This window comes from Rhincodon typus, chromosome 2 (assembly GCF_021869965.1).
Source record: "Rhincodon typus isolate 14 chromosome 2, sRhiTyp1.1, whole genome shotgun sequence".
Classification (NCBI taxonomy): Eukaryota; Metazoa; Chordata; class Chondrichthyes; order Orectolobiformes; family Rhincodontidae; genus Rhincodon; species Rhincodon typus.
The window spans coordinates 84,724,007-84,738,344 of record NC_063333.1 but is presented as its reverse complement, the minus strand read 5'-3'; the positions used below and the strand labels follow the sequence as shown (position 1 = coordinate 84,738,344).

Below are 14,338 nucleotides of genomic sequence, written 5' to 3'. Positions count from 1 at the left end.
ATCTCTCTCTCAATTTCATATCCTGTTCTGCCATTTGGCCAGGATCCAATAGGCACTATTAATCCTCTAGTACTTTGAGTAAACCAAAAGCTCCCACTGTCAGTAGATTATTCAACTGTGGCAATGTTACAATTGAGACCAATCCTGCTTCACCCTGAATCAGGTTCCTATTTGCAGTGTAAAAAGTAACCGAGAGCAGGAACCAGAATGAAACCCCACCCCCCCAAACACACCTATAATCCAGAAAACCTGTAAATGGAAGCATTACCACTCCAGTTGAAATAGTTTGGAGAGGCAAGATCAGGGCCAGATTTTAATTCCATGGGATAGATAGGTCTGATCTTGCTGCTACTGGCAAAAAATGGAGGCAGAGGTAATGGTCAATATAGCTTGTGGAAGGCTAGGCAAAAGTGGACATTGGACCACTGGAAAATGATGCTGGAGCAGCAGTACTATTACAAAGAAAAGGCTGAGGAACCAAATAAGTTCTTTGCGTCAGTCTTCAGTGGAAGACATGAGTAATATCCCAAAAATTCAGAAGTTGGGGGCAGAGGTGAGTATGGTGGCCATCACCTCGGGTGGCTAAACCACCTGGAGCAGATAGACCACACCCCAGAGTTCTGAAGGAGAGCATGAGAGCACGAGAGCCAAAGATTACAGGGAGAAAGTGGGAGAACAGGTTTAAGGAACTTATCAGCTGTGATTGAATCGTGCAGCAAACTTGATGGGGTGAATGGCCTAATTTCTGCTCCTACGTCTTATGGTAGAAGAAGAGAGAAGTTTGAGGAGAGGTGTCAGTGTGAGTGCAGAGTGGAAAATTTAAATAATAGAGTTTCTTCGCTTTGACTGAAGGATGGTGTGCCACAAGAATGGATACCCATTTTCTTTGCAGGTTTCAGTTTTACTCTTGTTTTTGACTTCAAATTGTGGCTGTTCATCACCTGTCATTCAAATCTCCTCTCCACACATTTTCAGTTTCTTTACTTGTCGTATTGCCTTTTTCTGCCCTTGCTCAACCAACATTCTTGGTGTTTTAGTCTGTCATCTACACCTTTCACCTCAAAGACTTTCCCTCTTGTCCTTTTCAATACCTCACACCTTCAGTTGCTCAAAACTGATTGCATTTTTAGTTTTTCCTAGTTTGATGCAAAGTAATTGACCCGATTTGTGAATTCTTGATCCTCCCTCCACATCTGTTGCCTGAGGGTACATTTGCAATAGTATATCCAGTATGTGCTGGAGATTGTTTGATAAAACAAAGCAACTTAGACTTACAGAGGTCAATGTCTTTAGGTTCATAGGCATATTTACGGTTACTGTAATTCCCTTTGATATCTGCCCTCACTGTTAAGGAAGGATCTGTATTGAAAGAAAACAAAAAGGCACTCAATACACAACTACACAAACTAAATATCTGGAATACTAACCAAATAATTATATTCTTCAAAGATACAGATATTGAAATTCTTACCGACAAACATTATCCTCGGAACATACTGTCCGTCAGGTGTCAAATTGCTGTCATTTGTCTCAAACTATAATGAAGAAAATTATTTAGTTGCAGTGCTAGCAAAAAAGCTACCATTGCATTTAGCAATGCCAATCAGTAAACTCAAACAATGCTAAAAAGATGCATAGTTAAAAATAAACCAGAAGTGAACATGTATATGCTTAACATGAACCTGCTCTTTCACCAAGGTGCTGGTGTAAAATGGGAAAAAAAAAATACAGCACAATTAAGTAGCATCCATTGTTTTCTTTCATTTAGAAAATATCCTAACTGAAAATGCCACTCTCACATGAAAGTCACATTTGATATACTATAGTCTAAGATTCCAGAGAGTGTCCTGAAGATTCTGACATGCAGTTACTACTGTTAGAATATGGTGCTATAACGTATGAACTAGTCAATATTTAGAGAACAAGACCATTCTATTAAAATAATGGCTGGCTCTTGACTTTACTTTGTTTGCCTTCACATCTTGCACCATTCCCACAGGCATTTGCTAAAAAGTATATGTGGAGCAGTATTACACTGAATCAGACAAGGGGAATTTTGAAATTGCCCAAACATCTTGCACCTTTTCTTATCAAGATGAGAATGAGGTTTTGGTTTCTAAAGGAAGTGTCAGAAAGGTTTATCATTAGGACTTTTGATAATTAAGATGATCCTTGAATGAGTTGTTGAGCCATGCTCCAACCCCAGTGCTAACTCCCTATCACAGGTTGAATGACAGACATTAGATCTCCTGGTATAACTGGGTGTTATTTGTTTTGCAGGTATCTCTTGATCTCAGTTTATGGGAGCTGAACATGTCCCACACATGGCATTCTTTAAACAGACATTAATAATGTGCAAATTGGCTCCATTTTTATTCATCTTGCTACTGTCATATACAAAAATCTCCTGCAAGGAACTTGATATTCATTGTGAACAGGTGGCATGGTGGCTCAGTGGTGAGCACTGCTGCCTCTCAGCGCCAGGGACCCGGGTTCAATTCCACCCTTGGGTGACTGTGGAGTTTGCACATTCTCCCCATGTCTGTGTAGGTTTCCTCCGGGTGGTCCGGTTTCCTCCCACAATCCAAAAAAATGTGCAGGTTAGGTGGATTGGCCATGCTAAATTGGCTATAGTTTTCAGGGATATGTAGATTAAGGGGATGGGTCTGGGTGGGATCCTCCGAGTGTCAGTGTGGACTTGTTGGGCCAAAGGGCCTGTTTCTACACTGTAGAGATTCTACTTAGGCACCAATGACATAGGTAGGAAAAGGGATGGGGATGTAAGGCAGAAATTCAAGGAGCTAGGGTGGAAGCTTAGAGCTAGAACAAACAGAGTTGTTATCTCTGGTTTGTTACCCGTGCCACGTGCTAGCGAGGTGAGGAATAGGGAGAGAGAGCAGTTGAACACGTGGCTACAGGGATGGTGCAGGACGGAGGGATTCAGATACCTGGATAATTGGGGCTCATTCTGGGGTAGGTGGGACCTCTACAAACGGGATGGTCTACATCTGAACCAGAGGGGTACCAATATCCTGGGGGAAACTTGCTAATGCTCTTCAAAAGGGTTTAAACTAATTCAGCAGGGGGATGGGAACCCGAATTGTAGCTCCAGTGTACAGGAGGTTGAGAGTAGTGAGGCCATGAATAAGGTTTCAAGGTCGCAGGAGTGTACCGGCAGGCAGGAAGATGGTTTGAAGTGTGTCTACTTCAATGCCAGGAGCATCTGGAATAAGGTGGGTGAACTTGCAGCACAGGTTGGTACCTGGGACTTCGATGTTGTGGCCATTTCGGAGACATGGCTAGAGCAGGGACAGGAATGGTTGTTGCAGGTTCCAAGGTTTAGATGTTTCAGTAAGATCAGGGAAGGTGGTAAAAGAGGGGGAGGTGTGGCATTGTTAGTCAAGGACAGTATTACGGTGGCAGAAAAGACGTTTGATGAGGACTCGTCCACTGAGGTAGTATGGGCTGAGGTTAGAAACAGGAAAGGAGAGGTCACCCTGTTGGGAGTTTTCTATAGGCCTCCGAAAAGTTCCAGAGATGTAGAGGAAAAGATTGCAAAGATGATTCTGGATAGGAGCAAAAGTAACAGGGTAGTTGTTATGGGGGACTTTAACTTTCCAAATATTGACTGGAAACACTATAGTTAGAGTACTTTAGATGGGTCAGTTTCTGTCCAATGTGTGCAGGAGGGTTTCCTGACACAGTATGTCGATAGGCCAACAAGAGGTGAGGCCACATTGGATTTGGTACTGGGTAATGAAACAGGCCAGGTGTTAGATTTGGAGGTAGGTGAGCACTTTGGTGCTAGTGATCATAATTTGGTTATGTTTACTTTAGCGATGGAAAGGGATAGGTATATACTGCAGGGCAAGAGTTATAGCTGGGGGAAGGCAATTAGGCAAGATTTAGGATGCATAGGATGGAGAAGGAAACTGCAGGGGCTGGGCACAATTGAAATGTGGAGCTTGTTCAAGGAACAGCTACTGCGTGTCCTTGAGAAGTATGTACCTGTCAGGCAGGGAGGAAGTGGTCCAGCGAGGGAACCGTGGTTTACTGAAGAAGTTGAATCTCTTGTCAAGTGGAAGGAGGCGGCTTATGTAGAGGTGAGGTGTGAAGGCTCAGTTAGGGCGCTTGAGAGTTGCAAGTTAGCCAGGAAGGACCTAAAGGGAGAGCTAAGAAGAGCCAGGAGGGGACATGAGAAGTCTTTAGCAGGTGGGATCAAGGAAAACCCTAAAGCTTTCTATAGGTATGTCAGGAATAAAAGAATGACTAGAGTAAGATTAGAGCCAGTCAAGGACACTAGTGGGAAGTTGTGCGTGGAGTCTGAAGAGATAGGAGAGGCGCTTAATGCATATTTTTCGTCAGTATTCACACCAGAAAAAGACAATGTTGTCAAGGAGAATACTGAGATACAGGCTATTAGACGAGATGGGATTGAGGTTCATAAGGAGGTGTTAGCAATTCTGGAAGGTGTGAAAATAGATAAGTCTCCTGGGCAGGATGGGATTTATCCTAAGATTCTCTGGGAAGCTAGAGAGGAGATTGCAGAGCCTTTGGCTTTGATCTTTATGTCGTCATTGTCTACAGGAACAGTGCCAGAAGACTGGAGGATAGCAAACGTTGTCCTCTTGTTCAAGAAGGGGAGTAGAGACAACCCTGGTAATTATAGACCAGTGGGTTGTGGGTAAAATGTTGGAAAGGATTATAAGAGATAGGATTTATAATCATCTAGAAAGGAATAATTTGATTAGGGATAGTCAACGTGGTTTTGTGAAGGGTAGGTTGTGCCTCACAAACCTTATTGAGTTCTTTGAGAAGGTGACCAAACAGGTGGATGAGGGTAAAGCGGTTGATGTGGTGTATATGGATTTCAGTAAAGCGTTCGATAAGGTTCCCCACGGTAGGCTATTGCAGAAAATACGGAGGCATGGGATTGAGGGTGATTTAGCGGTTTGGATCAGAAATTGGCTAGCTGTAAGACGACAGAGGGTGGTGGTTGATGGGAAATGTTCATCCTGGGGTTCAGTTACTAGTGGTGTACCTCAAGGATCTGTTTTGGGGCCACTGCTGTTTATCATTTTTATAAATGACCTGGATGAGGGCGTAGAAGGATGGGTTAGTAAATTTGCGGATGACACCAAAGTCGGTGGAGTTGTGGATAGTGCAGAAGGATGTTGCAGGTTACAGAGGGACATAGCTAAGCTGCAGAGCTGGGCTGAGGTGGCAAATGGAGTTTAATGCGGAAAAGTGTGAGGTGATTCATTTTGGAAGGAGTAACAGGAATACAGAGTACTGGGCTAATGGTAAGATTCTTGGTAGTGTGGATGAGCAGAGATGTCGTGGTGTCCATATGCATAGATCCCTGAAAGTTGCCATCCAGGTTAATAGGGTTGTTAAGAAGGTGTACGGAGTGTTAGGTTTTATTGGTAGAGGGATTGAGTTTCAGAGCCATGAGGTCATGTTGCAGCTGTACAAAACTCTGGTGCGGCCGCACTTGGAGTATTGCGTACAGTTCTGGTCACTGCATTATAGGAATGATGTGGAAGCATTGGAAAGGGTGCAGAGGAGATTTACCAGGATGTTGCCTGGTATGGAGGGGAAGGTCTTATGAGGAAAGGCTGAGGGACTTGTGGCTGTTTTCGTTACAGAGAAGAAGGTTAAGAGGAGACAGAGACATACAGGACGATCAGAGGATTAGATAGGGTGGACAGTGGGAGCCTTTTTCCTCGGATGGTGGTGGCTAGCACGAGGGGACATCGCTTTAAATGGAGGGGTGATGGATATAGGACAGACATCAGAGGTAGGTTCTTTACTCAGAGAGTAGTAAGGGTGTGGAATGCCCTGCCTGCAAAAGTAGTAGACTTGCCAACTTTAAGGGCATTTAAATGGTCATTGGATAAACATATGGATGATAATGGAATAGTTTAGGTTAGATGGGCTTCAGATTGGTTTCACAGGTCGGCGCAACATCGAGGACCGAAGGGCCTGTACTGCGCTGTAATGTTCTATGTTCTACGTGAAAAGCTTTCATGCACTTCAACTTAGTTTCCTGCATGGCTGATGGAATAATCACTAGGATAGTGTCTTTTGGCTTGTACTTCTCACTAAGCTTTAAGCTTTCTACTCCATAGTTTGGTTATTGGACATCAAAATTCATAAGCAGTTATTGACTTATGACTTAATGGCTGTGTGACTTTGCTGCCTAAGAGGCAAAAGTGCTAGAAATGGAGAATTTTGGCACTGGAGGGCTTTTGGTAGTCTGAGCAGTTTCAGTTTTCTGTCACAACGCTAAACTATTTCTTCCATAAAGTAGCTGCATTAAATTGACTATTGGACTGAAATCTTTGTCAGATTCTGTTTGATTAGGCCCACTTGAGTCCATATATACACAGTGTATTTCTGATGATGTAAGCATTTCAGTGCTTTGCAGAGATCCATTGGGCAAGATAAGCCACTGGCTTGGTCCATGTCCTGATGATGCTTGTGTTTTTGGGACAAATTCTCATTCTCACACTAGGTTTTCCACTAACATCAACTTCCCTCACTGCAGCTTTTATTTGATGAGTTATCAGTTATGTCTTTTAACTGGAACACAGTTTTTGTTTCATTCATTCTTCTTACTGGAGGATCCTTTCCTCTTAACTCATCATGCCAGACGATGACAGTCCCTGCTTTGTGTCAGCATACATTCCATAACCGTGGATTCCTGCACATGGTTGTTAGCAGGGCCTTCAACTACATCTGACTTATTACTTGTGCTTCCACCTTTGCCCCTTCCCATCATTCAGTTGGATTGGGTCACCTTTGTCCTCACTTCTCACCCCACCAGCCTCCACATTCAAAGGGTCATTCTCTGCCATTTCAGAGAACTCCAGCAGAATGCCAACACCAAACACATCTTTCCCTCACAGCCCATCTGCATTTCAGAGATCATTCCCTGACCACCAACACCAGGTTCCCCCTTCCCACAACACCTTCTCGTGCAGAAGGTGCAACACCCGCCCCTTCACCATCTCCCTGCTTGCCACCCAAGGACCTAAACAGTCTTTCCTGGTGAAGCAGCATATCACTTCTACCTCCTCCAATCTTGTGTATTGTATTTGCTGCCCCCTTTGTGGCCTACTCCACATTGGGGAAACCAAGCGCAGACTGGGTGACTGCTTTGCAGAACACCTTTGGTCTGTGTGTAAGCATGACTCCTAACTTCCTGCAGCCAGTCATTTTTAACACAGCATCTTGCTCGCTAGCCCACATGTCTGTCCTCGGCATGCTGCAGTGCTCCAGTGAATCACAGCACAAACTGGAGGAACAACATCTCATCTTCAGACTAGGCACTTTACAATCTTCTGGATTTAATACTGAGATTAACACCTTCAAGACATGAAACAACTCCCATTCCTTCAGCTTTACCTGGTACATTCTGTTATAATGTCCTCTCTCCCCTCCCCACCAACCCCGTGGAACTGTCTGTTCTTTCAAGTCTGACAGTTAGACACCATTGTACTGCCATTCTTACATTTCAAATCACTTAATCTGAACTATCAACATCCTTTCTTCCCAGGACTCGACCTTCCCCCAACTATTGCATAATTGCTGCCTCTCCACATTTCACGTCAGCTCTGGTAAAAGTCATCTAGTCTCAAAATGTTAGCTTGCTCTCTCCACAGATGTTGCCTGACCCACAGTACAGATTCCAACATCTGCAGTAATTTGCTCCCATCTTAAAACACTGTGCATCTTCTTCACATGACAGCCTCTATCTGCTTGATCCCATATACCGAATTAAGATTAGAAGGGAAGCTAAGCAGGTTTTAACAGGGGTGCTGAATGGAGACTGATTACTAAAGCAAGCGTCACATTTCATGGTCTTATGCTGATTATTTTGCAAATACATGATTTTTGACTCCAAGGAACTGGGATTGTCTAATACATCTGTTTAACTCATATGCCATGATCTACATCTGAAGACTTTCCCACAAAGTTTGTTACATGCAAACTACTTACATACAAATGCACCAAGCTAAGAAGCATACATTTGCTCACACTGTACAATACTTTATTTCTTGTACTCAATTGCTATCATCTACTATAATATAGCAAACTGATATTGTTAAGTGAATCATGGGGGAGTGGGAGAATGAGAAACATGTCCTCCTTAGAGACTGTCTTAGTAAGACCAGCAATTTCTTTAAGTCCCATGTGAACTTAAGTATTTTGAGAAAACTAAAGTCTCCAGGATTAGATAGTAGTTTCCATAGAGTGTGAGGGGAATTGAGAATCATTAACAAGTCAATTGATGGTCACCGAGGAATTTCTTGTAAATAGCTAATAATACGCATTTTAAATGTGTTGGTAAAAATGGATAGTGAATTAAATATCTAATTTTAATTGAAATCAGTCATTAGAGAGCTCTTGAAAATTCAGTAAAATGACAAATTAGAAAACAGCAATTAAGCAACTAATTGGGCAGAATTCTACTTGACCAACAATCTTTCTGAAAAGAGACAAGAGGCCTATTGCATTAATCCCTACAGTACCATGTGTGTAAACTTCTAAAAAAAAAGTGTTTGTAAAGGTCGATTTTTTAATAAAAACAGTACTAATTAAGATCAAAGGAATGAATATTCAGGGACAGAACTTGAGTGGATAAGAAATTATTTGAAAGATAACTAAAAGCACAATGCTGTAGAGAGAGGGAGGGTTATTAAGTATATAGACTAAGGCATCTGAGGGCTCATCACTGCAAAGCCGTGGAATCAAAAGAAAGAAGTGTAGCAGGCTAGATAGTGATGGATGTGAAGTACTGTACAGTGGAGAAAAGAGCAACATATACTTTATGGTGCTAAAATAGTTCAGGATGATGAAGTTAAAACAGACTTTCTTGGTGGACTCAGATGCAAAGTACCGAAGAATGACATCAGAATGCTGAGCTCCAAACAGCCAGAACCTAAAACGCAAGCATTCAATGTCTATTTTTCTCACTTACCACAAGATTAAGCATAATGAAGTCTTCTTTTGCCATTTTCTGAATCTCCTTATTCTGAGCAAATGCCTGCTTCAAGGCTGTTAAGAGTTATGGAAAATATTTGAAAGTTGTGCAATACTACTGATCATTTTTGGTTAAGTGATTGTAAATATTCCATACTAAATCTGAGCATTATTGGCAGCTATTTCACTCCAAAGCATGATGAAATACAATCTAGGAAATTAACCTGGTTTTTTGAAGTGATCACTTACCTTGACTGAATTGGCAATCGTCCAAGTGGTGGATAATCATCAAAGGTCGGTTACTGAAATGAAATAAGAATGCCAGATCAGTAAATAAAACATGGAATACCATAATTAATATTTCATTTAAATCCTATGAAAAACACACTTTTAAAGAAAATAAATTTGGGTGAAGGACTGGAATTCATACAACGCATGGTCAGCATTGAAGAGGTTTCTCAAGTTGTTTTCCTATTTAACTTCAAATTCTTGTGTTCAGATGCACTAATCTTATTTCCCATTCAAATGATTTTTGGAAAGCAGCTAGCAATTTGCAATTACATTGTAGGCCATTTAGTTTATCAGTCAGCATATGGACCATTAAGAATTGGACTGGAACTTAAACATTTTCACTTATGGTGACTAGAGAGAAGACAGGTTGGATTTATATCTTTAGCAGGATGCTTTGATTAATGGCAAACCACATTGACTGTGAAGAGCTGTATGTCAGCCTGACTTCCAGAAAAAGAAAGTTTTTGCTGAAGTTCCACATGAAAGACTAGTTGTACTCAAATGTTGTGCTATTTAAGGACAAGCCTTCAAAAATGGATAAGACACTTGCCTGGGGATAAAATATTACGGAATGCTTAATGTTGCTCCAGTACATGACTTACCTAAATAAGAATTATTTAGAAACTCCATGCAAAGAAAGATTAAGTTTGAAAATAATTAAATAGAAGTAACAGAATTGACAATTTGGAAATTACAGAACAGATCAGATGAATATTTAAGTGGTCAGAAAAATTTATGACATAACATTGCATGTTGCAAGAACTACATATAGGAAAGAGATGATCTTTAAGCTGCATAAATTGAAATAGCTAAAGATGTACCTGAAGGAGACTTAGACTTGATGTTAAATATTATTCAACACAGGAAAATAAGTAAACAAAGCTCAATGGAAGGCTGAATGATTAACATAAACCGTAGAATAAGTTTGGAGGGATGACCCTTTAGAACAGAGATGAGGAGGAATTTCTTCAGCCAGTGGGTGATGGATATATGGAACTCATTGTCAAAGAGTTGTGGAGACCAAATTATTGAGTGTATTTAAGGCAGAGAGAGATAGGTTCTTGAATGGCAAGGGGATCAATGGTTATGGGGAGAAGGTCAGAGAATGGGGTTGACTAATGTCAAGCTTGATCGAATGTCAAAAAAGTCTCATTGTACTAAATAGCCTAATTCTGCTCCAATATCTTATTATCCAAGTAACGAGGTAATTGTTAGGCTTTGTGCTTTGGTAAAAATCACATCCCAAGCAGCATGTGAAATTCTGTTCACTAAGACCTTCAACCACTGGATGAAATGCATGGAAAAGATACATGGTGGATCTATAGAATTATTACTGATTATATTAAAACAGGAAAAAAGTGATTGCTTCTATGCTTATTGCTTTAAACAAAAGGAAAAAAAGTCAAGTATTGTATTAATTTGAACAGTGACTTGAGCAGAGGGACACAGATTCAAACAAGTCAATTGTATGACTGACATCATGAAATTCTTATGCACATAAAGAGCAATCAAGAACATCCAAATTAGTGGGGGCTGATGCCCTGGAGTTGTTTAAGAAACAAATCAGTGATACAGTTGGGAGGCCTTCAGATTTATCTGAATGGATGAATCACAATGTGCCTTATGGCCTTCCTCCTTGATGATTACCTGCACTGGACAGGATTGGTACCTGACTAATTAGTCAAAGTCTGACATAGGGTCAACCTCAGACAAATAATATTGGTAGAATCCAACAGTACTTCAGATCTTACTATGGGTTTGGAAAAGTCTATCAAAAAACCATGCTTTGCTCCCCAGTGGTTCTCTCCCCATTAGAGCGCATACTATTTTGTTTCTGTCCTAAAAGGCCAGGTTTATTAAAGGGAAAAATAGATTCCCACCATTGTACTTTAACACAAAAGGAATTCAATATTTTTTGCTCTGCAACCCTCAGGAATGTGTCAGAGCAAGAACAAGCAACATTCCCTTACGGTGTGCATATTTGTAACTGAATGAGCTAAAGGACAGACTGGTGGTGCACAGCAAAGAGAATTCAGATGTAACAATATGGCAAGATCCTCAACTGATTGCTGTAGTCCAACATTTTGCTCAAGATTCATTTGTTATTCAAACACCAGCATGTCCTACATGCTGACAGCATCTAGAAACTACTTGGATGAATGCTATCCTTGTCGAGAATTGCTGCTCATCAGGTTTTGCCTGCCTGTGCTCAAATAAGTTGACTTTGTAAGATAAAGAGAGAGTTCATCTCACTCAAGTATCTGTGGTGCTCCAGACACTTCATTAATGATGCAACAGGTATGCTCCAGGGCCAAAGGTGGATTGTCAAACACTGTAAACATACAGACTGTTGGCAGTCTGTGGTACCACCTATTTTTGATGTCATTGATAGCAATGACTCAAAACCTCTTTCAGGATTTGAGCTGTTGAAACACTCATGAGTGACAGCATGAAAGATTGGCCCTATAAGAAGGAGGGTGTCAGCCAGGAATAAATACTTATTGTTTAGTATGGCTCCTCTGGAGTAGAGGGAGGGTTCTTTTATTTCTGAAATCAAAGCCATGATGATCTGAGTGCACCGTTTGTACACAGACTCCTAATGGGTTTAGTGTGGCAAGAAGCATAGGCAAACAGAGTCCATTTGTCTCTGTGCCATTAATAAGGCGTTACCTATTGCACCCAACTTGAACTAGCTTGTGAAATGAGTAGACATCATGAGCTCAGCCCATGAGGCCTTAGGCATAATGGCCTGAGATAGGTATTTTGGATTTTAACAATCATGTGCACCAAAAAAACCCACATTTGATTAACTGAAATCTTTCATTTACCAAAGTAAAAAACAAACAATTAGAAATATCAAATGTAACAATCCTCACATTCTGATTCCATACTTTGGAAATTCAGTTCTCACTTCAGTAGAATTTTTTTTAAAATTGAAGATGCAGATTAAGTGCACCTATTTCTGGGAGCCTTCCCACAGTATACACCCTTCCCTTCCATGAGAAAATTGACAAATTGCATTCATTCATCCCTCAACACTGCAAGAGAACGAGCCACAGCATTCACGAGTAGCTGTCGCTGACTGAGGAGAGCAAGGGTCTGATATTCCAGGTCGATTATAATCTCAGATCAGTGCGTGTTTGATGAATGTCCCAAATTGTTCACTTCCTGTTTTAAGTACGCCGGGAATCAAGGTATATTGGGTTAGTGAGGGAAAGCCAAGTTGTGGGAAAGTCAGCCATGATCTTATTCAATGACCCAACAAACTTGAAGGGACTAAATGTACTTCTTATATTTTAGGGATTTGGAGCCATTTATATTAACAGACAAAAAAACTGGGGCTCAGGAGAGATTAAATTTAAGAGATATCAATTCATTCAATTTAACAAACTAGTACCTAGCATAAACATACACAATCACCCAGGAGTTCTGTTTTGGGGACTAATGCATATCTATTCATCTTTGTGGCACAGAGATTTCCAACACTTAGAAACAAAATCAAAGCAAAGTACACTTTACTATCCTTCACGTTTTACTTGACCTTCCGGTATCTCTCGGATTAGGTTCTGTTTCTGTATTTCCTTTTTACCATCACCCGCCTTTTTGTCAATGGTGGTGTGTTAGAGAGGCGGGGACGAGACAATGTTTCCTGCCTTAGTAATAATCTCTACAAATAGTGGGCTGTTGGAATATGTGCGTACTTCTTGAATAGCCCTTTGCTTTCCTCGATATATAACACGTTTTTTTTTCCTCTTACGTCCTGTCGCCTCACCTCACTGCTTTTTAAACACGTTTTCTTCTAATAACCCCTTCTGAGTACACTGCTGTTTTCATTAACCACCCCAAGCTTGCAGTTTCACTTCTCCTCGGGCACTGCAGTTTGACACTTGATCAGTCATTTCGGAAGTTGTTCCACATCTACCAGCTAATGTTAATTGTATATACGCGAGTTTCCTATAGGAATATCCAAACATCCGAAAGAGTGAAGGTGCACAGGCGCAGACCGAGACACTAGAGAGCGCTTTCAGTTAGAGGTTACCTCTTTCTTGATTTGTATAGTCCTTCCTCGTAGGTCTGAACCCAATTAATTTCGTCGCCCCATCCTAAAATGGAACAAAAATGCACAAAGTTAAGCAAACTGAGCAGGTCGAAAGCACACTCGTAAAGCCCCACCCTACTCGCTTGTAGCGATTGCTTACCTCTGGATAAACTGGGAGGGCATTTCTTCTCGCCTGCACTCTCGCTTTTTGACTGAGGGCTGACAGTCTTCTGGGATGGACCTCTGGCCAGAGAACTTGAGACAGCCGCCAGCAACACTAGCAGGGACAGCGAAAGTGCAGCCATTCTTGGTGGGGGATTCCGATTACTGGAAACACAGAATGAGCTAAATGTTACCTATGTACGCACGACCGAGTAATTGCCCAGAGAGAGAGAGAGAGCGAGCGAGTTTTAGGAACTGTTTCAGATTGCCAAAAGTGATTTCACTTCCTCGGTGAGAATCAAATATTACATCCTTTACTTACCTGCGCCAGGTAACAATGAATCCGAGCTGCGTGCTGCTAAGACTGAGCTGCGATTCGAGAGGTGTTGTGCTCCCAAATATATACCCGATCATTGCTACCCCATTGGTCACCATCCCTTCCTCGCCCTCCCCTACTTGGGAAAGCAGGAAGAATAGACTTAGATTATTTATCTTTTCTTCTGTAAGTAAAAATGATCCTTTTAGAACTTGTTGAGCTCAGAACGTTCACAATAAAGTTTCTTAGGTGCAATTTTGCAATATTAGATAGATATAGCGAACTATTTAGAAAATGTGACATCTTTTCAAACCATTGAGTAATTCAAATCAGTATCTGTTGATTTCTCTGAAAGCTGACTGGTCTCTCTACTATTGGTTGAAAGTTTTGCACAGCATGGTAGTTTTTTTAAATTATATGACAATTGACTACTGTGCTGATTCATAACTTTAGATCTGATTTGTATGTGTTGTGGCAACACCCCAATGTTGCCTCTGCAACATTTGTGGATTCCAATACATTGTATTAATGAAAATCGAATT

General features: G+C 41.2%; 1 protein-coding gene across 1 annotated transcript in view; it reads right to left on the bottom strand.

Moving 5' to 3' along the window:
• LOC109935388 (anterior gradient protein 3-like) overlaps positions 1-13,930 on the bottom strand; it is a 19,617-nt gene extending 5,687 nt beyond the window's left edge. Inside the window, exons 1-7 of the mRNA XM_048616859.1 lie at positions 13,803-13,930; positions 13,479-13,645; positions 13,319-13,382; positions 9,238-9,290; positions 8,987-9,063; positions 1,472-1,535; positions 1,276-1,359 (exon numbers count right to left, since the gene is read on the bottom strand). Of these exons, the coding sequence (XP_048472816.1) occupies positions 1,276-1,359; positions 1,472-1,535; positions 8,987-9,063; positions 9,238-9,290; positions 13,319-13,382; positions 13,479-13,645; positions 13,803-13,915 (622 nt within the window). The 5' untranslated portion in view covers positions 13,916-13,930. The remainder of the gene's footprint in view (positions 1-1,275; positions 1,360-1,471; positions 1,536-8,986; positions 9,064-9,237; positions 9,291-13,318; positions 13,383-13,478; positions 13,646-13,802) is intronic.
• Between the last annotated feature and the right edge of the window lie 408 nt (positions 13,931-14,338).